This window comes from Aspergillus oryzae, chromosome 8, assembly GCF_000184455.2.
Source record: "Aspergillus oryzae RIB40 DNA, chromosome 8".
NCBI lineage: Eukaryota > Fungi > Ascomycota > Eurotiomycetes > Eurotiales > Aspergillaceae > Aspergillus > Aspergillus oryzae.
Window position 1 is genome coordinate 220925 of NC_036442.1, and position 22755 is coordinate 243679.

Consider the following 22755-nt stretch of genomic DNA (forward strand, 5'->3'; position numbering starts at 1 on the left):
AGGCTCCACTTCTCTGCAAGGGCCATGATCTAGATCGAGACGATAGATCGGGATCTCGGCATCTGGAGAGGTGGGGGGGGGGGGGGGGGGGTTTTGTTTAGGGGGCAGTGGGAGAGAGGGCCACTGGGGCGGTTGGAAAAGAATGTGGTCACAGCACAAACATTCATGGGAAAATTGATTGGGGCGGAAAAGGCATGCACATTGCACATTGCACATTGCCCTTAGGCAGCAGTGAATTTCAGGGGTTGGGAAACAAGCATTGGTGGGCAAAGGCTACACGGACCTTAATGTGGGCGTCAATGCAGCCACGACAACCGCGTGGCACTCGAACCATTAGCGCAGGAAGTCAACTTAGCAAGGAGCGCCTCTATGCTCGTATCCTGACCCGTTCGGCATGGAGCAAGGCGTTAGTCTCAAACGACTGACGCAGTAGCTTCTCTCAAAATGGAGTCATCGGCTGGCGGTTTGGGGAAAAATTGCCGGGGAACAAAAGAAAATACAATGTGAAAGGGTGGAGTTGACACGGTGGGTCGGGAAAGAAGTACCCTAAGTCCCTAACTAAAGGAGTCCAGCTTTTGGACAGCCCCACTTGCTTTCATCCCGACAAAAGAGAATCTATGAACACTCAACTTCGAGTTGGATTGTGACTGGATATAATGTATGTTGTGACAGATGGCCATTTCAGGCAACCAATGGAGTACACTAAGAAAGCAATCCCAATACTATATAGTCTTCATCAGGGCAGCAACACCTTTGTAGAGAAATTGGAAATAAATTGGTCATCATCTTAGTACTTAACTATATCATTCTATGAACTTATAAGACACGTTGAGGTATTTTCGTCGTATACGATTATTTACTCTTCCTTTCTCCCATCCACCTCTTTCTTAGTGGTTCATTAGAGACTTGAGTCACATTCATCACTGACCCTTCTTTTGATGTTCCTTGCAATGCATTGACTCACTGGAAGGCAGAGTTCAAAACCCAAATGCTAACAGTGTGCGAATCGAAAAGAGGTTGCCTTATTGTTCCAGTTGCGTTCCAGTCCTGCTCAATACATCAAGCGCCTTGTCTGCAGTGGTGCGAGCACTTGGTAGGAATCGCATCAATCCCTGAATAACGGGAAGAAGGGGGGCGAGTTTTGGATCTCGCACTTCCTCTGCGAATTTTCGTTCCAGCTTGGACAGATCGCAATCTTTTAAACCGCATTAGAAACAGTTTCCATACGGTGTACCCGGCTTACTCGCCTTGTTCCATTGTCAGATCATGGCTATATCTCATCTGCATTGAGTTCCACTCGGCCGGTAGACTCTCCACAAGGCCAATCCATTTGGAAGACTAAAACTTCGCCCTCTCCGAGATACCAGAATGGATATGTCGTGAATACGAACGAATAAATCTTTATCCTATCTTTTAGCAGAGGGTTTTGCTGTAGGTTTTAGAGGAATACACTTACCATGCACCCTGCGCGCCACAAATCGACGCGATAATCAAAATTGTCTGTGAAAATGTCTCGGGTACCCGTAATGTTCCTGGCTGAGCCAACACGTTAGGTTCCTCCCCTTGAAGAAAGCTCTCTCCAACATCAAGCAGACGAATTTCTTCGTCGTCTTCATCTACCCACTCGACCCACTCTGCTGCCTTCACCAGCTGGGTTGGCAGTCCATTATGCAAAGGTGCGCCATCGACCCGGGCCAGCAGCTCGATCTCTGGAGTTCCAAGGACTTCAAAAAGTTCATTTTCCGATGCATGAGATAGATTAGTGCAACTAAATGCCATGTTTCGACCGCTTATATCTAATCCTATGTAAGAAACACTTTCCCCAACTCGTAGAAATACAATTGGAAGGGAGCGCTTTTCTTACCACCGTGACTCATTCCAGCACTATGTATAAACTTGAGAGCTTTCAAAAGCTGCGTAGACATCTGAAGTACAGTTTCGGGGCAGAGTTTGTCATGACCCTCGCGGTAATCTGCGAGAACCCTATCAACGGAAGGGCCTAGCAACTCAAATACAAGGCATTGGTGAACTCCGTTTGGGCCTTCATGACTGAAGGAATCAAGCAGCTGAACGATATAGTTTGAAGAAAGTCCTCCTCGAGAATGACTTCCTAAAACTTTCAATTTTTCCAAATCTCGTGAATCTCGTAGATCTGCTGTCATGATCTTCAACGAGACCCATCGATTTCGGCTGGCATACAGTTAGCCACGGCGAAATATGAGCTTCGGTCAGTTGATCAACTACGTAACTCTCTATCGTCCGCAAGCCAAATGGTAGAAAACCCGCCCCAACCTAACTTATGGTATACCCTGTAGCGGCCATTCTTAAATGTATCTCCGAGGGTGACCGGGTTATATCCCCCCGGTCGGTATCTTGACAATGACTCCTGTGTATCGAGGAGGTTGTTTTGGCAAAATAAAGACATGTCCATGTTGGGTCTGAGTTCACTAATGCTACGAAATGTAGGTTATGGTGGTGACTTGAGAAGAGGCTATGGAGACCTTATCTGGCTTGGTCATACAACGGTTTATCTAACACAGTTAGCGTGTAGATGCACATGGCTTCAGGTAGTACTATACTAGTAGGTGGTCCTGAGCAAAAAGCGGCAACATAATGGGCCGAATCCGGAAAGAGTAAGACCCCACAAGGCTCCGCAGAAACGTGTTATAATAATTAACTGCAAACTACTAGGTAGGTAATTTTCTATTGAAATTAACCAATGGGGTAGTACTACCTACTCAGGTAGCATTTCGTCCTCAACACAAGCAGAGTCTAGGTGTGGACACAGGTCAGGTGTCCACCCTCTTGGAGTAAAGAGTAAATGTACATATATATATCTTGTATGTATACCAAATCTTGGTACACCTCAGGTTCGGAACATCTCAACTCTAAAAGCTGCATTGAAAAGGCTCAATCATGCAAATGCCCGCGAACATTTCAACATGTCAACATAATCTTCAATCCTTCCCCTCGCCATATCAGGAGAAGCATAAACTCAATCAACCATCTCGCGCTTTCTTTTCTGCAAACTGCAAACTGGAAGAACAGGAATTTGTCAATCAAAGCCAATGATGCCAGCGAGACAAACCATTGCCCGTGATTTTTCATGATATAAATGTCCCCGAAAGATGAAACCAGGATATAGCACATTTCATCGAGACGTGGAGAAAGAGTACAGGAGAAGCAGTCCGACCAGAATACCACCCATACGGGGCAACGGGTAGACAAGTACAAGGACAGGTAGTAATGGGAATCCTAGACGCAAAAAGACCAAAAAGAAGTAATGAACACAAAACAGAAATGGTTACGTCAAGATAAGAAAAGAAGGAGATAAAAAAAACCAGGAATTCCGACCACACCGGATTCGCCGAGAAAGAAAAGAAGAAGAGGCCATGGGAGAAGAAACATACAGGTGCGACCACCACCGACTCATACCAGCCCATCGTATAGAGACAGGGCGCTCACGATCGTCTCGTCGCGCTTGCTACCCTCCTTGAACTCCTCCATATCAAGGCTGCCATTCTCATCTTTGTCCATCATCCGGAAAATCTTGCGAACTCGTTTCTCCGGTGTGTCCTCATCTTCGGGGAGTTTCACCATGGAGCCCACCTAGTTATCCGTCAGCCCTCGGTCACAGCATCCATCCGGTGCTAGCGGTTGACATACCATCTTATAAATCGCCTCCACGATGGCGAGCATCTCGTCGTATGTGATCTTACCATCGCCATCGATGTCATACAGTTGAAACGCCCAATCCAACTTGTCCTCCATCTTGCCCCGGGATGTGACCGACAATGCACAAATAAACTCCTTGAAATCGATCATCCCGCTATTATCCGAATCGAAGACACGGAATACGTAGTTGGCGAATGATGACGGGTCGCCAAAAGGGAAAAATTGTCGGTAGATCTTTTGGAACTCTTCCTTGGTCAAGGTTCCCGAGGGGCAGTCCTTCAAAAATCCTATACCGGAAAGTCTCGGTCAGCGCAAATACTTCTGGACATAGAGGGGATCACGTGTCAGCGCACCTTTATACCATTGCTGCAGTTCCTTTTTATCGAAATGGGTAGCTTTCTGGAGCTCATCCAGCTGGGAAGGGGAAAGCTTCGACTGACTGACCGGTTATCGGTGTTAGCGCACACGGACCAACCAGTGGGGGATATCACGACATCGCAGAAAGAAGGAAAGCAAAGCGGAACAAACAAAATGTGACGACAAGCGAGACGATTTCATCGTCAAGGCTGTCGCTCTCAACAAGGGCAAGACAGGACCTGCGCATGGGACCACGCTTTGGATGTTCATATTGTTTTCATGGCCCTACCGCAAAACGGAGAAGCACGCGCACTTACGATTTACCCATGGTCACAACACGCGCCTCAAGACCGCTCCAGATTTATTGTAAAAGATCACCTAAAAGCTTTCGTGGAGATCTTGATCGCACAGGCGGCTCCGATCTAATATGCGCTGAGGAGGGGAGTGCAAGATGCAACTGCGGAAGATCGCGGGGTAAACGAGGTTTGGGATTGATAAGATCGTGCGCCCCGTGGCCGGAGGGATCGTTTCACGATATTAACTGCCGGATAAAAGCACGAGGCAAACCAGGCCAGTGTAGAATTCAACCACGAAATATTTGACGTAGACCAGGGAAATGGGAACAATTGGGAAGTCCGATCGGCGGGATTTGGAAATGGGAAAATAGAAACCGGGGGGAAGGAAGAGTGATAAGTGGCGTTAAACACCGGGGGAGCCGCGGGTCCAGACCTTTGACCGCCAAGGGGGAAGACGCAAGAGAGCTGACGCACTACTAGGGATCCACGTTGTAGGATTTAAGTTACTATATACCTCACATTTCAGGAAAGTTCTACTTGGTACCGTGTTCAATGACTTCGTTCGTATATCATACAATACGTCTCGGTTGACCTTGTCCGTGCACATGAATTTATCAAATCCCACCCGCTCCACTAGCGCCAAACAATCTTCCAAACACGGAAACAGCATTCTCGTATACTCTATGTACAGGTCGTGGACAACGCATCGGATGGAGTTAGCAAAGGAAATACGAATGCGCGCAAGCTATACAGGGGATATCCGGAACAAGACTGGGAAAAGAAAGAGCTTCCATCGTTCTATATGGAGCGGAGGTAAAAAGGAGAGGCCGCCAAGCGCGGGGTCCGGTCAATGGAAGAAATACAACGTCAAGACGTTTAGTCGACCTTAATAGAGCCATAGATGCGCTGTACAAATGCCCAACTTGCGAAAAAGCCGATCGAGCCTGGAGATGAAAGATTAGCTGCGATGGAACTGGCAGGAAAAGACAGCCCAGAGCTTACCAGTCAAGATGAAAACAACGAACCCGATCAGTGCGGAGTATCCGACATAGAGCACCGCACCCGTAAAACCACCAAAGCTCACCCGGGTTGCCCAGAAAAGCAGCGCGCTGAGGAAGACATAGCCACCGGTCATACCGGCGCCAGCGAAAGCCCTCCACTGCCATCGGTAATTCTCTGCGCACAACAAGAAGTATACCAAGAGCACTGTCGTAGCCGCCGTTGTGATTATCATCAGCCCGTAGCATAGGAACAGGAAACCGAACATGTAGTAGATCTTGTTGGTCCAAAGCGACGTCATGATAAAGTATAGCTCCACAAAGATCGCCCCGAAAGGAAGAATACCTGTCAGCAGCAACGAAGGGATGGTCCGAAGACTGCCAGTCATGGGAGGGACCTGGCGGGGAATCTGATTGGTCTTTGTGGGTCCTTCAACAGCCTAGAGAAGGAGTCAGCATACGTTTCAGTGCAGGATATCATAGGCATCACAAGCAAAACAAACATACACGCTGCTTGAATCCGAGCCAGCTACCCGCAACGCTCAACGGAACGCTAATAACGAACCAAATCGCAACGAGAGCTAGCATAGTGCCGAAGGGTACAGCCCCACTGGAACCTTTTGCCCATACGAACAGATTCAGCAAGAAAAAGGCGCTGAAGATAAAACCGGGAACTAGTGCGGGGGTCATGATGATATTGCGCTTCCAAGCTTCTCCGCCGAATGATTTGTATACTCGAGCGGACACGTAGCCACCGATGAACCCAAACAGTGTGTAGATGAGAAGGGTAGCTGTAGCTAAGAAACCACGGTTGGCAGGGGATAGAAGGCCAAAGAGAGCGACAACTAGGGCAGCCGAATTAGTATACAGATTCGCCATCACCACCAAGTAAACTTACGAACTGTCGCGCCCGTCATCATGAAAAGCTGTGCGCCGTTTCCAACAAGGACACTCAACAACAAAGGAGATTTCGGGCATCGGAAGACATCACCATGTACTAATTTCCAGCCAGAATCCTCTTGAATGCCGTCTTCCACGGCGGCCGACGTTCCATCCAAATCCTCTAGGTTGATCATATCCAGCCGATTATACCGGGCGATGTCCTTCCGGAGAGCCCTAACCAGAATCATGCTCACCATACCGACCAGGAAGACCACGAACACTGCGGAGTTGATCAGGGAGAACCAATGGATTTTGGGATCGTAGACATGCAGATACTTATCCCAGCGGGTAGCCCAGGGAGTAGATGATTCACGCCAGTACACGCTGTACGTCCAAGTGACACCGGTCTCACTGTCCTCATCCAGAATAACCGGGACGTCACTGGATCCGCAGTCCACAGTCCCATCTCCCTGAACCTTAGAATTCCCTCGGGAGTCGGGCTGAACGAGCACGCCGACCACCCGATACTTGTCCTTGGCTCCGTATCCTACTGCATGATACTCAATAAAGATATCAAAGTGGTTATTCAAAACCGCCTGTCCATTGTCGTTCAATGATCCCAGCGCAAAGCCCGGGTTATAGAATTTGGCCTCGGTGACGGATTCCACGTTGATCTGGGCGCCGGGGAGTCCATCCACGAGCCAATTGAAGTTGTAGCCTTGTATGATCCTCCGATTGGTAAACTTGGCACTACGGGAATCGAACTTGGCCTCTTCCTTGCAGACAGCCTTGCACGTTTCATTCTTGCCCATAAAGAGCTCGAAGGGTGACGATTGAATTCGATCCCCGAATAAAATGCTTCCTAGCGATTCACGTATATATTTAGGTCCATTTTCTGGGGCGCAGAAGTGAAAAGCGGGGTGGTAGTAGTCGTAGGAAAACACGGAGTGAAGTTGCTCGTCCTGTTGCGCAAGCCCCGGGGTGAGATGGTTGACATACAGCGGCACTGATTGCCCTTCATCGTACGATGTGGGTGCTACACCCGGTAAGTAGAAGGCTGTTGTGAGAGACGGTGCCGCAAGAAGAAGAGAATATATGGAAAACGTTCGTTTGTTGAACGCCATTGTGGGCGTTTCTGTACAATAACAAAGCGTAGGATTAGCTCGTCCGTCGCTCCGGGGTACTATGTTATTCTAGAAATGCATTCCAGTGACGTACAAGTCTACAGTTGCCACTCCAGGGGAAATCTTTCAGTGGTTCATTGGGCGGGTACTGTGATGGTCGGGTTCAAGGAAAAGCCGCTACCTCCTGAGGTAGGTCAAGCGTTGAGCTAAACGGAGATTAGACCTTTCGGGCGGAAATGATGGAGCAAAACGGCTTCGACGGTTGCGATGAGGCCAGCTATTAGTCTTGGCACACGTGATGGGTCCCTCTGAGGTGACTATCGGCACGTGTTGATAAGGCATCCAAAAATTTCCCTTGCAAATCTTCGGTTTACAGATCGCAAGTGAAAACCAAACAGAGCCACCCATCACATCACAATGGCGACCGCTACGCAACAGCCGGAAACCTCCGGCTTACAAAATATTTCCGCTTTATTGGAAACCATTACTGGCTGTCTCACCGCTGCCGGATCATCCCTCCCCAAGGACAAGCGAGATGCACCCTCGGAAGTATCGATCGAACCTCCGCAAGATGGTATATCGCTACTAGACACCAAAAGCGACTTGCTTCTCTCCTATACACACAATCTTGTTTTTCTGATGCTGTTTCAGTTGCGCGGACTATCAAAGGATCGTGATGACGAAGCTGAAGCAGATCAGTCCTTGCGTGAAGAGACTGTCAAAAAGCTTGCAGAATTACGGGTTTACCTGGACCGCGGTGTGAGGCCGTTAGAGGGACGACTCAAATACCAAATAGACAAAGTGATCAAGGCCGCTGAGGATGCGGAGAGAACCGAGCGAACCGCCGCGAAGACCAAGGCAACCGAAGCAGAATATTCTGGCAGCGACGATGAATCGGCGTCGGATGGTGAAGGCGATGGCGCGGATGAAAGTGATGAAGACCAGGAAGATATCGATGAGATGGCTTACCGGCCCAACGTCTCGGCCTTTGCGAAGAAAGTGGAACCCGAAGCGCGGGCAGAGAAGTCTAACAAGATGGCCCCCAGCGACGGCATCTATCGCCCACCGAAGATCATGCCGACAGCTCTTCCCACCACTGAAACCAGAGAGCGCCGGGAACGTGGTCCACGCCGGTCAACCGTTATCGATGAGTTCGTCAATGCCGAGATGTCGTCCGCACCGATGGCGGAGCCTAGCATTGGTAGTACGATCGTCCACGGAGGCAGACACACCAAGTCCAAGAAGGAAAGAGAACACGAGATGGAACGAACAACTTATGAAGAAACCAACTTCATCCGATTGGCAAAGGAGAGCAAGAAGGACCGAGCCAAACGAGGTGGCCAGGCCGCCAGGAGCACTTATGGGGGTGAAGAATGGAGAGGCCTTACTGAAGGTGCAGACCGTATTTCAAGGCTTACACGCAGGGCTAAGGGAAGTGGTGGCGCACTGGATAGGAGTCGGAAACGCAAGCACGGCGAGGACGGGCAGCGCGGTGATGGTGCAGCCGTGGGTCAAATCTTTGAGAAGCGGCGGAAGAAGATCGAGGGCTGGAAACGGTAGTTGCATTTATTTTCCTCGTTGCTTGAGACGTTGCTTGAGAATGGACGCATTTGTGACTATTTATTCTGATACCATTGGAGAATTCTAAACAATTTATGTTTTTGTACGGCTGGGACGAATGTTTCATCAAGTAGCCATGCACACTCCTTTGCAGATTGGATGGGGTCGTGATGTATGTTATCTGACAGAAAGCATCTCTTGTATCGCAAAGAGCCTTCAAGGAGTGGATTCAGGGCTGGCCAGGTATGCATGCTTGATAGATAAGGTGGCAGTGACAGCTTATAGTGAATCTAATCTGCGCATATATCAATGACCTGGTACAAAGCAGACCCGTACTGAAGTTTAAGTTGCTGACTACAGACTAGCAGTCAAGCTGCGCATAATTGTACGGTGTATATGACCGGTCTCTTGCAATAGAAGATCGTTTTGTATTGTATAACCTATTTCAGCGTCCTTCACAACTACTCTGCCGTAATGCGTTCTATCATCATGTACAAGGGTATCGGCGAGACCCAGAGGCCTCTAGTGACACAAGCTGGGTGCTCATTCTAATGTACCAAGGGCTCAAACGGGGAAAGACGAAGAGACAAGAGGACAAAGGAAAAAGAAACAAGCAAAAGGAAATCATAAGACAGTAGGGAGCTTCATTCACACAACATGCTCGGCATATATGGCACGAGAAGACATGGAAATGTAGGATATCGGCGTGTCAAGAATGTTCTTCAAATATCTTCGGCGAAAGGATAAAATAAACAACAAAAGAGAAATCGTGGATCATCGTCTATCAAAGAACCAGCTGGTGCGCTTTCCCGTCTCCTGGGACTGGACTCCGGCAACCGGAGCACTGCTCTCGGATCCTCCGCCGCCGCCACGGAGCGGCTTCGCGATTCTCGAGCCGCCAAAACTAAAATTGCCGCCACTATCCATACTCGGAAGACCCCTGGTAGAGCCCTGCTTCGCAGCCTCGAGTCTCTCTTTGACAGCAGTAAGTTGAGCTTCAAAACTGTTGGGAATATTGCGGTTAGTCACGGTGGAATCCAGAAAGCAGATAAGATAAGTCCATACCGATGATTAGCCTGGGTCAATTTCTCCTGGCTCTCCTGGAGCAGGCTCTCCAAGCTTGCGATGCGCTCGTTTCGGGCGATCAGCTTCCTCTCTGCAATAGCAACCTCCTTCTTCAAGCTGCTGTTCTGTTCTACCAGCTGCCGCTGTACATGGGTCAATTGCTCAAGGTTGCGCTCCAAGAATGCCATCTTCTTCTGCTGAGCGCGGTTGTTGGAAGAGCGCAACACGTTGTTGTATTGCTCGCGGGCGTCGTCCAGAGAAATCTCCAGTTCCACGACACGCTCACAGCGATTTTGCAGATCGCGCATGAGGGATTTCTTCATGGCATCAAATTCAGCAATCTGTTGCTGCAGGTTCTTGCCCGCGGCCCCGTTCGTCGACACGCGAGTCTGCGAGTCGGCAAGAGACTGGCGCAGCTTGCTGAGTTCTTCATCCTTGTGCGCAATCTCCTTGCGAAGTTCCGAGGCTGCCTGCATTTCGGCGTCTTTCCGGGTGACATAGACCTTTTCTAATCTCTCCCGGATCTCCTCCACGTCCTCCTCTCCCAAGTTGCGTTCCAGAAGTTTCTCATAGTCCCGCTCGAGGTCAGCCAGCTTCTGCTCAACTTCTATTCTACGGCTGTCCTGCAGCTCACTCAGCTCGCCCCGGTCATTCATGGTCAATTCGGCCTGCCGGATAAGACCTTGGGTCTCCGACAAACTCGTGCGAAGCTCCAGGAGGTCGTCCGGCGCAATGGTCTCGCCCGCTTCGCTAATCTGGTGCAATGTATCAACACGGTTGATGAGATCCTGAAGTTTGCGCTCGTTATCGGAGAATACGTTGCCTCCGAGGTCAAATCCAGCCATCATCTTCGCCATCTTCTCTGCCTTTTTCTTCTCCTTCTCGTCTAATGCAGCACTGGTCTCCTTGGCCTTCATTCGCACGTCGAGAAGTTGCTGCTTGACATCATCCAGTTCGGTTGTTAACTCCGAATTGGCCTCCCGAAGACCATCCATGGTGATGGCAGCCTCCTTGCTTTCATACGAAACCTTCTCCAGCTGCATGCGGAGCTCGTTGACCTCAGTGTTCAACTTTTCGTTGTCCTTACCCGAGCGTGCGGAGTTCTCCTTCAATGCCCGGAGCTCTTCCCGTGCCTCGCGCAGGCCCCTTTCGACATTGACAATATGCGATTCCTTCTCAGCGATCTGATCTTGTAGCTCATTTTCGCGCCTGAGGAACTCCTCCCTCTCATCCTTCTCAAGTACAAGACTAGGGGTGCTCGAGCGATCACCGACTCTCGAGTCGGGACGAGGGGTTTCTGACCGAGCCTCTTGAAGTCGAGATGGAGTGCTAGGGCGGGGTCGAGCTTCGGCCTTCGTCGCACTGACAACGTCATTCCTTCCTGGAGTCCATCGATCCTTGGGAACACTCTCGCCACTCCGCCATACATGGACTTCAGTCTCCAGTGCCGATATGTAGCTCTCGAAGTTGGTCACCTGGCTCTGCGCTTTGCGTAGCAGCTGTTTCAATTCGGCGGGACTCAATTCGGCATTAACCTTCGCCTTGTTCTTGATTGCCTTGGCTCGCACACCGAATCGCAAGGTCGAAATGGTTTCCGCATCGTTGTAGCTACTGGGAGAGCAGTTGATAATCAAAGTGGTCCTTGAGTTACCTCCCAAACTCTCCTGCAGGATTCGGGTGAGTTTCGAGTCACGATACGGGATGTGGGTGGATTTGCCATCCGTCAGCGCATTAATGACCATACCAAGAGCACTCAGACTCTTGTTGATTTTCTTCGCCTCTTCCAGTGTCTGACCACTGGCACCCGTCTTCCCAACTTTTTCGCTACCGGCCAAATCGACCAGGAAAAGTTGACCACTCTTTGCAGAACCAGTCTCGAGGTTCTTCTGCGTAACCGTAATGACGAAGATGGAATGGGAACGAGACGACTCCTGGTTCATGTTGGTCGCAGCGACTGCTCGTGCTGTGCCACCACGGCGCATCACTTCGTACACTTCCTGCACACTAGAAACATATACCTCTAGTAGGCCCTTGACGTAGACACCTCTGGACTTTTCCTCGTGCACAGGAAGGTTATCGTTTTGTGGCACCAACAGATCGCGAATACGCTCCATATAAATTTCCATGTAACTGACTCGCACCGTATACTCGATATTACTCGGGCTAGTAAGAATGCTGGCGAAGATCTGCTCGACGATACGGGGGATGATACCTTTGCCGATGTCGTCGTCGATATCGGATCCCATCATCGTATATGACTTACCCGCACCAGTCTGACCATAGGCAAAAACCGTTCCGTTATAACCATTCAAGATATCATCGACGGTGGGTCGGATAGAGAAATCGAAGATGTCCGTTTGCTTCGAGTTCATGGGAAAGACCCGGTCGAAGGTGAAGGAGCCGGTGCCTTCTTTGGACTGTACATGGGTTAGAAATTCCAAAATCGAGATCCAGAGAAAAAATTTCAAAAGAGATGTTATCAGCCGGGACCACGCACACTGATCTGACATGATTGCTCATTTTCGAATTCTACAATGGGTTCTCCTCCGGAAGACAATTCAACTTTGTTTTGCGGTCGGAACCTCGCAACCACTACGGAGAACTGGTCAGTAATGCTACTCGCGAAACAGAAACATCAGTCTCCAGCAGGATATGCGCACCCTTGATGGAGGTGTTGGAGGAGTTTGGGCCAGATGACCTGTCATGCCAGACATAAAAGTGTCAGTCTCCGCCGCTCTGGGCGTTGAAGCGGTGAATCAACAAAAACTCACGCCATGTTCACTCTGACCCAGAAACCCGGCGACAGCTTCTAGGGGAACAGAATAAAACGAAAGAGACGAGGAAGAGAGCCCCACGAAGAGGGGGGAGTATCGGAAATGTCGTTCAGATCAGTTGCACGAGAGGGTGATGACTCCAGGTACGGTGGGCGATTTGTTGTTTGGGTCAGGGGTCCACGTGCACGACACACTTGCGTGGGGAGCAATTTAGTGAGGGGACTCGTGATCTTTCCAAACCCCCCCGAGGCCAAAAAAAACAAAAGAGAGAAAATACTAGACAAGACCCGTCTCAGCCGGAAGGACAATATACTACCACGGAGACAGGGCTTGTTAGGTCGACGTGAAAAGACACAAGGAGATGTGGGATCTCGTTTCTTGTGTTTCATCAGAGTAAAGTTGTAAAGGAAATAATAATAACACTAAATAATAATGCTTCCACACGAGCCGTTAGTCTCCTTCTTGGCATTGGCTGAAGACTATCTTGTCGGTCAACTTGTCCCGCAGTTACTAAGACTTTAGTACCTTCGGCAAATGTCGATTTGCAGCAGTGGAATTGACTGTGTGATTTTCATTATAAGATAAGGCTCATCTTGATTTTCACCAATGAAAAGTGGGCGGCATTAAGAATGGTTCCATAAAAGACTCAGGAGGCGAAAGCAAACCACGCTATCGGTTAAGTCAAAGTGAAGCAGAGCGGGAAGGGAAAGACTAATAGACAGCAAGGCAAAATTGAGGCAGAAAACATCCTAAGCTAATGCATTATGCACCTCGCAACTGAAACATGCGATTATCCACAAAAAGAGACCAAAGGGAGAATATGTACCAGGCGCCCAAACCCCGCGCTGTGCATGTCATCAAACGGCGTGTGAATCCTCCAAGGACAAGTCATGCCAACGGCGTGTCCGCCACCATTGGCAGTATGCTGTCACCTTTTGACATGAGCAGACAATATTTGTTTCGTCATAAAAGCCCACAGATAAATCATACCGAGACAAGGGAATAGAAAACAATTAAGAGAAATAACCAATATCACATGTAGGGTCCCCTAGTCTTCCCAGCTCTTCTCGACAGTCTCACGCACGCGCTTGATGTACTCCTTCCGGTTGTCTTTGTAGAGATTGGATGCCTCAACATTGGCAGGTGATGATGTGTTTGGGTCATTAAGCAGACTGCAGAAAGGCGGAAATCAATTAGAGCCAATCGCTCACCATCACTAGTGGACAGAGAACGTACCTTTGAATACTAGTGAGAATGGCCGCCACGTCATACGTTGGGCTCCAACGATTTTGCAAAATATCCAGGCACAGTTCGCCCGTGCCGTATACATTGGGATGGAACATCTGGCTGATGAATTTAACGCCAGGGGGCTTGTTTGGGTACTGTTCTTCAAAGTGCATGACAAGACGGAATGTGCCATCCTCAAAAGGAGTATCAGCAGGACCGATGATAACGGCATTCCTAGTAGAAGAAACAGGGTCAGCACATGAACCAGGACGATAAATTACAAAACCAATAACTCAGGGCGCTTACCAGGTCATCACATTGTCAGCTACCGGAGAGGCCGAGACACCGGCAGGAGGGTCGGTTTGCATACGCTGTGCGCATGGAAGAGATTAGCTCACGAGATCTGGACGGGGTGGGGAAGAAATTAAGCCTCCTGGACAAAACAATCATCATTCGAGTAGTGCACATGAGTTTATTAAACGAAAGCAAGGACCACAGATTCTGAGCTCTACGAGAAGTGCGTACCTTGAAGTCGCGCATGAGACGACGACGAGCAGAGGTCGACATTGCGGCGGGGTACGGGATGGGAGTATGAATGGGAGCGGGCAAGGGTGACTGCCACACTAGGGCTAAATTGTGATACAGAAGATAAGGCAGTGTTCTGATCTTGAATCTCCGAGATACTAAACCGTACTCAAGTGTTGTTTTGAAAGAGAAAGTCGGATGTGGTTTGGGAAAAGAAGGAAGATGAGTAACAATGGGGGGAGGCGTGCAGATCCACTACAGACCGCTTGCTGTTTGGAGTGTTCCTACGATAGACGGCAAACCGCCACGACTTCCATTCTAGCCCTTGAACCATCCAAAAGGCTCTCTGGCTTATTACTTCTCCCTCTTGCTGTGTCTAGTATCATCCTCATCTTTCGATAGGCATTTTCTCATGCCCGATTTCCCAGAATACTTGTTCTACAAGGCATGTACGAATATGTGTTGGGGAATCTCCTGTCCCGTGATCCGGTCCACTGGTGATTGAGAAGCTCCTACTGACTAAACCAAATGAGTCCTAGCCCAAGTCAACTCGACATAGATTCTTCAACGCGGAATTCACCCGTGTATGTATCATCATGATTCTTCATGCTCCATCATCCCAACTAACGACACTTACCTTTTAACACTTAATATATTGAATCATTACGACGGCCTTTGTCTATCAGCCGAGATTTTCAGCTTAGCAAGCCAATCCCTGCCATGTCTTCTGTCAGAGGGCGAAATGCCAACACCTTTGGCGTATGCTGATCCCTCAACACAATGACTATTGTAGCTTAGATAATAGGGTAAATAGAAAAATTACCACAACTATGATTTCATTAAAAAATGCTTATTCTTATATTATATTGTTCCTTGCTGTTGTAAACTTAGTAGTTATTTATTTCTTAGTGAGTAATCACTTTGTACTTATCTATGTGCTGATGTAGTGTTCGAAATATATATCCGTCTTCAGCTTGTCCATCATATAGCACTTTCGTATTCCCCAACTAATCAACACTAACCGTCAATAGAGAACTACACATTTCACTGCAATAGAGAGCCAATAAATTAAATTGTATGTATATATTAAAAACTGATATAATTCAGTGTTTAGATATCTATCCTCTTGGTAATTCAATACATTCGTCATCCGCAGGAATGACGGTGATACATGTCACGTAATGCTACTCAGTTCTCAACCTCCTTTGTTGTTAGGAACCAGTTGCGATAATTACATGAGCATAATTTATTTGCTTGAAGCTACATACCCTATCGTGAATTAGAAATATGTAGTCCTTCCGCAAGCAGGAGTGCTAGGGTATTCATACTCGTGCGTACGTCAAGTCGATACCCGGCATATCAAGACAATTCTACCACTGAACGCCTCCTGAACCAAACATGGACGAGACGGAGTCTTATACAAGGCGTGTAAAGCATTTGGGCTGGCTGTTGAACAAAGGATGGATGACTTAGCGACAGATAAAAAGCCACCTTCGAAGTCACTACTACTATTTATAGTGGATAGTAGCGGTGGAGCTGTGGACATTGAATCTGCATTGATACAATGTGTGGTTCTTATCGGAGACTTAATGGATCATGAATCCATCCTTGAAACTAAGCACTGATGCGGTCCGATGGTGGACGTCATGGGAGGGTTCCTTATCGGGCAACAAGCATACCAACCCTCAAGGGCACATGATCTCATATCATGTGATCACTCCCTGTTTCGAAACAGCCTCGGTCCAAGCGGATGAGCGGCGAAGTGGTTCCGCGCCCACGGGTGAAGCAGCAGTTACATCGGCTAGAGGCGGATTACTTTGCGGAGAAGCAGGTTGAAGGCACCTTGGAACTTGGACACCTATAAACCCTGAGGCAAGGTACTTATCATCTCTGTCTCCTCTTTTATCTCCCTTTTCCCCTTCTATTCTACTAGCATTGAAAAAATGGCGATCCAAGCTTCGGCTACGCGTCTCTTCAAGAGGGCGGCTATCCCCGCATCTCGCCAGTGGCAGCGACAGTTCAGCGCTGCAGCCCCAGCACTCAAGGAGATCCAGGATGCCTATATCCTCAGTGCTTCACGAACTCCGACTGCTAAGGTTCGACACTCTACTATTTCCCATGCTGTTTACAAGTGAACTCACTGTTTATAAAAGTTTAATGGATCGTTCGCCTCCGTCTCTGCCCCCGAGCTGGGCGCCGTTGCCATCAAGTCTGCTGTGACCAAGTCTGGACTCCCTGTCGAGAAGATCACCGATGTATACATGGGAAATGTCCTCCAAGGATCGGTCGGCCAGGCACCAGCTCGCCAGGCTTCTATCTTCGCTGGTTTGTCGCCAACAGTGGAATCCATGACAGTAAACAAAGTGTGCGCCTCGGGCCTCAAGGCTGTAGCACTTGCTGCACAGAATATCCAGCTTGGCCTGGCAGACGCCCAAGTTGCTGGAGGAATGGAGAATATGTCTCGTGTCCCTTACTACCTCCCACGTTCCAGCCAGCTTCCACCGTTCGGAGAGATCAAACTGGAAGATGGTTTAATCAAGGATGGTCTGTGGGATGTCTATAACAAGTTTCATATGGGTATCTGTGCCGAAACCACAGCCAAGAAGTATGAGATCTCGAGGGAAGAACAGGATGAATATGCGATTCAGTCGTACCAGCGGGCTCAGAAGGCCTGGAACGAGAATAAGTTCGCCGATGAGATTGCCCCCGTCACTGTCAAGGGTAAGAAGGGTGAGACCGTTGTCGAACGTGACGAAGGCTATGAGAATCTGCGGGTTGATAAGATGAAGACCTTGAAGCCCGCATTCTTAAGGGACGGCACAGGCACTGTCACTGCCGGTAATGCTTCCACCATGAATGATGGGGCATCAGCTCTGGTTCTGGCTAGCAAGGACTTGGCTCGCGAGTTTGGCCAGGGCAACCGGGCTCTTGCGCGTATCGTGTCCTCCGCGGATGCAGCTATTGACCCCGTGGACTTCCCTGTCGCCCCAGCTAAGGCGGTTCCCATTGCCCTCGAGCGAGCTGGTATCACCAAGGATCAGGTTGCCGTCTGGGAGTTTAATGAGGCATTTGCTGCCGTTATCAAAGCAAACGAGAAGGTTAGTACCCACCACGTGGAGGATGATCAATACTGAGTCTAACGTGCTTCTAGATTCTTGGATTGCAGAACGCCCGTGTCAACCCTCTGGGAGGAGCTATCTCTCTGGGACATGCACTCGGAAGCTCAGGCTCCCGTATCCTGGTCACTCTTCTCCACCAGCTGCAGCCTGGTGAATATGGTGTGGCCGCGATTTGCAATGGTGGTGGCGCCGCTAGTGCCATGGTTGTCCAGAAGTTGGACCGGGTTGATTAGAGTGATGCCATGGCTTTGGCCTGTGTACGGCATTTGACATTTCTTTTGATTTTTTTTCTGATTTGAAAAGCGACAACCGCGATGAGTTTATACCCGCATACGTCTGGACAAAAATTGACCAGCCAAAACCTGCATATGTATATTTAGGTGAACCGAGATAGGATATTGGTGAACCGAAATTGATGAGTATTCCAAGTTGCTCTGCAACTACTTCTAGCAATGCCGCTTTTAGCCACGCCTTTGTAAATGCTGCAACACCACGTGATAGGTAAACACATGCCCCTTGCCAAGACACGCGAAATATCTACGCGCTTAACCTAAAGCGTCACATGAATGACCTGTAGTAGTACTCTTCAGTCTATATCTGAAGATTATATTCTAAAGTACACAACCAGTCACCCTTGAACCGTCTTGGTGTTATGATGCTAGGTCCATTAGAATTGCAGCTTTTCCCTTCTTGTTTCAACTGCATATCATGGTCCGCAGACGGTGAAATTGCCGTAGCGGCAGGGGAATATGTCCAAATATTAGTCAGTGCATCAAATCCTACTTTGCTTGTCAATGAAGCAAAGCACCGTAAAGATCAATGACCATATCTTAGTAAACAGAGCTAATGAAAGACAGACGCCGAAGCACACAACAGAGAAGGAAGGAGGAAACGGACCTGGTTCCCAAGCCGCAACCAAAAATTGGAACGTGACACGCATTCGCACGAATGTCTTCACAAACGGGGAGTGGCCCATCATATATCCACAGAAGCGAGAAAACTTTTCAATCGGGCCGGAGCAGTCCATCAGTACTGTTGTCGGTTTGGCCTGGTCCCCGCCAGGACTTGCCAAGTATAGACGCTGTGTCTTGGCAGTATTGACTTCTGGTCTTCTTCTATCATTCTATGATATTAGTCCTCAAGGAAAATGGACACGGGTTGCTATCGTCAACGACTGTTTAAACTCGTACTTCAAATCGCTTATTGATGATGAAGAGCTCAGGTTACGGAAGTCCAATATCCGTTCTTTTACGTGGTGTCCGCCTCTTAAAGTTCCGATTCCAGAACAGGATGCCACAAGCTACGCAGTGCCACCCCCTGAAAGCCGCTGGGGCATGTACTTACTCTCGGTTACCAATGACGACAATGATGTGATTCTTCTGCAGGCCCGGAGATCCACAGATCCGACTTCCGCAAGCCTATACTCTTTCGAAGTCCTGTCACTGACTTCACTTTATGAACATACAGAGAATCAAAATGTTCAACCGGGCTCGATATTCTCCTCTGCACTCAGGAACCGCGCTAGGGCATCTTTCATGTCGCCGGGCCCGTGGATATATCAGCCAACCAAGGAGAATAAGGGTGTTTGTTCTGCGATTGGGAATGTGGCTATCACATTGGGGGTAAAGCTCAAGATGGTCAGACATGTCGTAACCTTGATATTGGACAATGACCAGACAGATTCTGCAGTGAAGTACAAGGCTCGATGTGTTTCTGAAGAGAACACCTCGTACGGTGGGCTCTTGAACAATTACCACTTGACTGGTGCTCTGCATTGGATACACACAGTAAGTTTGCACTAAAAAATGGGACCGCTGTTACTCATAAGTATGCAGGAGGGATCGACTGAAATAGGTCTTGCCGTAGCTAGCTTTGCTGGAATGATTCCACTACGCTTTACTCGAGCAGCATATCAAGGGGAGAAGACAGCAAAGAAGGGTATCCAAGTTAAAGAGTTGCTGTTCTACGAGCCTACCGGAAGTGATATGGGAACCGACTCCCCGAGGCACTGGGAACAGACAAGTGGTGAGATTTTATTACTCTCGACGAATATTTGTCACTAACGGAGATTAGCCATGACTGTTGCTTTGGACAAAGTATCTCAGACACCAATCCTTCATCTCGGCACTGTAGGTGGATACACGGCGACCATGACACTTTCTGGTATCCAAAGCAGCGATGAACTCCCAGAAACGCCTTGGAAGAAACAACTCGATAATGCCCGCGAACAGTTTGACATAGCCCGTGACCTTGGCGGATATACCATCAGCAGAATCTGGGGCCTGGCGTCCCATGACAGTCTTGTTGTGGCAGCTTTTACACTACATCCAGGAGACACGGTTGAATATCGAACTTCTGCAGAGGAGCGAACAATGCTTGTCTTCTCTCACGCGAATGCAGAGCTTACGGAACATGATGACCTGGCTTTCCCCTATCCTTTACCAGATCGATCACCGGACACCCTGCGCAGAAAAAGGGAGGCTGCTCTGGGATATATTCTCTTCACTGAAGGTGGCGACTACAGCAGACTGGCGTTGAGTCGGAAAATGCTCTATGCAGCAGCATGTTGCGCGATTGTGGACTCTCAGAATGACAAGATATTGTCTCAGGCTCGAAAAGCTCTGGAGTGGCTAGCATCAGGTATAGACGTTGACCTGTCTAATGAGATAGGCAAATGCTCGGCGCCAGGCAGTACGATAGACGCAAAAACTGCAGAACAGCTGGAGGGTTCAGGCCAACAGATCTTTGAACAATGTACTATATGCGATGCAGGGCTCTCTTGGTACTCCGCCGTGGAAGCTCAGTGTGCGGCTGGCCATCTGTTTGGTACGTAACTGCTCAATTAAGATCGTGATCGGTGACGATACAAGCGCTAACTGTCAATGATAGTGCGGTGCGGTGTGACATTTCTTGCTATTCAAGAGCCGGGCCTTTCGAAATTCTGCTCGCGCTGTGGAACAGAATATCTCAGTGAGGATCTTGTGCATGATGAACTCAAACACACCTGTCGCATCCTGTCGGACGTATTCGACACCTGTATATACTGCAGCGGCAAATTTCAAGCCTAGCAGTAAGACTTACTTTCTTTCTTTCTCTATACTTGTGTTTCTATTGTACAGACTACTGTTTATATCAGTCCTAGAAGCTTTCCGGCTACTGGATTCCATTCGTCATCCCAGCGACGAGTGCTTTCCTTCTGCGCTCCAACGCGGAGTCTGTCAAGCTTGCTTGTGTCTCCAAAGAGGTCCACAAGCTCCTCTACGAGTTCATTGGAGCTCCCAAATCCTCTTCCATTAACACCTTCGGTGACTAATTCCGGCCACGCCTCGAAGCGGTTCCAGCCAACCACTGGCAGGCCAGCGCCGAACATATCAACCACTTTCATAGGCAGATCGACACCACTACTGCTTGTGTGTAGACTGACGCCGAGTGACGCGGACGCCAGGAGTTTTGCATAGTCCGTGGTGGTCAGCCATGCTGTGCGTACTGTCACTTTTTGAAGCTTCCCCGCTTTTTCTAGGTCGGCGATCTGCTTGATATACATTTCCTTCTGTGGGCCTTTGCCCGTTATGATGGCAAGCACCTGGGGCAGTTCCGGCATGGTCGTGGCTGCTAACTGTGAGTAGCGGCAGAGGGCATCGATAAGCAAGGAAAAGTCCTCGTCCGCAGTCCATGACGTTGAACTGACTAGAACGCGAAGTGCCCCGGAATTGATCAGTGATTGTACGGAAGCAGCTACCGGCAAGGATAAGAGAAACTCTTGTCGAACGTTATCATCGAGTATGGGCCGGAAATGGTTGGCTGGCCGATCATGCAGTGGTAGAATAGGTGCCTCCAGTAGGAATTCTTTCTTCAGGACAGACGCCATGACGGTTGTCACGCACAAATGTGCCGTGGCGTATCTTCCGAATGTCTTCTCGTACCATTTCGACAGTTTGACCAATGGATGACCATTTCCAAGCTTGAGCGCTAGGATGGAGTAGCCGAAATTATGCCAATCGATAATAAGGCTCGTTTGACGAAGAAAGCAGGTTAAGGATGCGACTGCTAGAGTTGGAATGGATGGAGGATTCTATGTGATACGAGCCGTTTGGTGAGCAAGGGTTGCGTTGGAAGTCATGCGAAATCGGGGACCAACCTGAACAAGGAGCCACTTCACAGGTCGCGTGCGATAGGCTAGTGACCACCACAAACAAGCAACCTGGAAGAGGACCTTCAGCGGACCAAATACTAGGAAAAGAAGCTTGTTGCTTGTTTGAAGATAGGCTGGGTGCGGGGGAAGTGCGACAATCGAGATTCTGGGGTCGGAAGAGATATCGGGATGAACTTCTGACTCTATGGAAGAGTGTTAGAACACCAGCGAAGTAGGTGACGACGAAGTGGAATTCCTGCGTACCATGATAACCAATGATTTCCACTTGACCTCCGCCTTTGGCAATGCTCAGCGCATGGTACTGCATGCGCGGACTGCGACCGATGTCTCCCAAGACGAGAATTTGTACGGTTGTTTTGGGATCGGTAGAGGCATCTTGCGCTGTCGAGCGTTTCGGCGCATATTGTGAGGGTAGTAGAAGTATGAAAAGGGTGACTGCGGTGGAGATGTAGAAAGCGACGCTGACGACGGACTCAATCATGGCGAGCGATGGAAGGGTAGGGGGAATTAGATAGTTTAGATATCAATCATAATGCGCAAAGGAGGACAATTGACTATCTTGAGACCATGGAGGGTTTTCACTGTATGCCAGCGAGGTGTTTGAAAGATCCGCAAGAGCTCTAATCCTGTAAAGGTGGTGCAGGATGACGATCGGTTGTTAGACGGAGTAAACATGGCCCGGTCCTCTTCCCCCCACACTCTATCATATCAACCGCGCGGCTATGCTGCAAGGGCAAGGGATTATCAACCTGCAATGCAGTTGGTTACCAGATTAGGAGTCAGCAACACAGTTTCTTATTGGATAACGACTGGATTGAGATTCCCACTTCATCCTGGACATTTTAGTCGATTTATTATATTTTACTACAATTCTATCTCTTCTATTTTCATCATATGAATCGCATGTCGATAGTTCTGATCTGGAGGTGCGGAGATAACAAACCGAGGAGCACGATCACGTGGCCCGTTGTTATCGCTTGCAGATCGCATCTGGAGGTTC

The 22755-nt window shown here is 48.9% G+C and overlaps 10 protein-coding genes across 10 annotated transcripts; 4 read left to right on the forward strand and 6 right to left on the reverse strand.

Moving 5' to 3' along the window:
- Positions 1-1239: 1239 nt before the first annotated feature.
- On the reverse strand, positions 1240-2322 carry AO090103000414 (uncharacterized protein; the record flags this gene model as incomplete). The annotated part of the gene is made up of 4 exons (XM_023233289.1): positions 1240-1270; positions 1457-1724; positions 1865-2190; positions 2309-2322. The coding sequence occupies 4 exons, from the start codon at positions 2320-2322 to the stop codon at positions 1240-1242; spliced, it is 639 nt and encodes a 212-aa protein (XP_023093954.1).
- A 1107-nt stretch (positions 2323-3429) lies between these two features.
- On the reverse strand, positions 3430-4360 carry AO090103000413 (EF-hand domain-containing protein; the record flags this gene model as incomplete). Its single annotated transcript, XM_001826923.3, has 4 exons — positions 3430-3609; positions 3667-3962; positions 4029-4114; positions 4350-4360. The coding sequence occupies 4 exons, from the start codon at positions 4358-4360 to the stop codon at positions 3430-3432; spliced, it is 573 nt and encodes a 190-aa protein (XP_001826975.1).
- Positions 4361-5204: 844 nt separating this feature from the next.
- AO090103000412 (transmembrane 9 family protein) lies at positions 5205-7332 on the reverse strand (the record flags this gene model as incomplete). The annotated part of the gene is made up of 4 exons (XM_001826922.3): positions 5205-5272; positions 5331-5766; positions 5834-6171; positions 6225-7332. 4 exons carry the CDS (start codon positions 7330-7332, stop codon positions 5205-5207), a joined length of 1950 nt encoding a protein of 649 aa, XP_001826974.1.
- Positions 7333-7749: 417 nt separating this feature from the next.
- Positions 7750-8892, forward strand: lcp5 (small subunit rRNA maturation protein LCP5; the record flags this gene model as incomplete). The annotated part of the gene is made up of 1 exon (XM_001826921.1): positions 7750-8892. One exon carries the CDS (start codon positions 7750-7752, stop codon positions 8890-8892), a length of 1143 nt encoding a protein of 380 aa, XP_001826973.1.
- A 774-nt stretch (positions 8893-9666) lies between these two features.
- Positions 9667-12733, reverse strand: AO090103000408 (putative kinesin family protein (KinA); the record flags this gene model as incomplete). Its single annotated transcript, XM_023233290.1, has 4 exons — positions 9667-9895; positions 9958-12374; positions 12455-12572; positions 12729-12733. The coding sequence occupies 4 exons, from the start codon at positions 12731-12733 to the stop codon at positions 9667-9669; spliced, it is 2769 nt and encodes a 922-aa protein (XP_023093953.1).
- A 1046-nt stretch (positions 12734-13779) lies between these two features.
- Positions 13780-14525, reverse strand: ubc2 (E2 ubiquitin-conjugating protein RAD6; the record flags this gene model as incomplete). The annotated part of the gene is made up of 4 exons (XM_001826919.3): positions 13780-13903; positions 13968-14192; positions 14265-14329; positions 14484-14525. 4 exons carry the CDS (start codon positions 14523-14525, stop codon positions 13780-13782), a joined length of 456 nt encoding a protein of 151 aa, XP_001826971.1.
- Positions 14526-16426: 1901 nt separating this feature from the next.
- Positions 16427-17835, forward strand: AO090103000406 (thiolase family protein; the record flags this gene model as incomplete). The annotated part of the gene is made up of 3 exons (XM_001826918.3): positions 16427-16579; positions 16637-17581; positions 17635-17835. 3 exons carry the CDS (start codon positions 16427-16429, stop codon positions 17833-17835), a joined length of 1299 nt encoding a protein of 432 aa, XP_001826970.1.
- Positions 17836-18396: 561 nt separating this feature from the next.
- Positions 18397-19404, forward strand: AO090103000405 (uncharacterized protein; the record flags this gene model as incomplete). Its single annotated transcript, XM_023233291.1, has 1 exon — positions 18397-19404. One exon carries the CDS (start codon positions 18397-18399, stop codon positions 19402-19404), a length of 1008 nt encoding a protein of 335 aa, XP_023093952.1.
- A 348-nt stretch (positions 19405-19752) lies between these two features.
- Positions 19753-20670, forward strand: AO090103000404 (uncharacterized protein; the record flags this gene model as incomplete). The annotated part of the gene is made up of 2 exons (XM_001826917.3): positions 19753-20428; positions 20492-20670. The coding sequence occupies 2 exons, from the start codon at positions 19753-19755 to the stop codon at positions 20668-20670; spliced, it is 855 nt and encodes a 284-aa protein (XP_001826969.3).
- A 59-nt stretch (positions 20671-20729) lies between these two features.
- On the reverse strand, positions 20730-22236 carry AO090103000403 (chitobiosyldiphosphodolichol beta-1,4 mannosyltransferase; the record flags this gene model as incomplete). The annotated part of the gene is made up of 3 exons (XM_001826915.1): positions 20730-21674; positions 21741-21937; positions 21999-22236. The coding sequence occupies 3 exons, from the start codon at positions 22234-22236 to the stop codon at positions 20730-20732; spliced, it is 1380 nt and encodes a 459-aa protein (XP_001826967.1).
- Between the last annotated feature and the right edge of the window lie 519 nt (positions 22237-22755).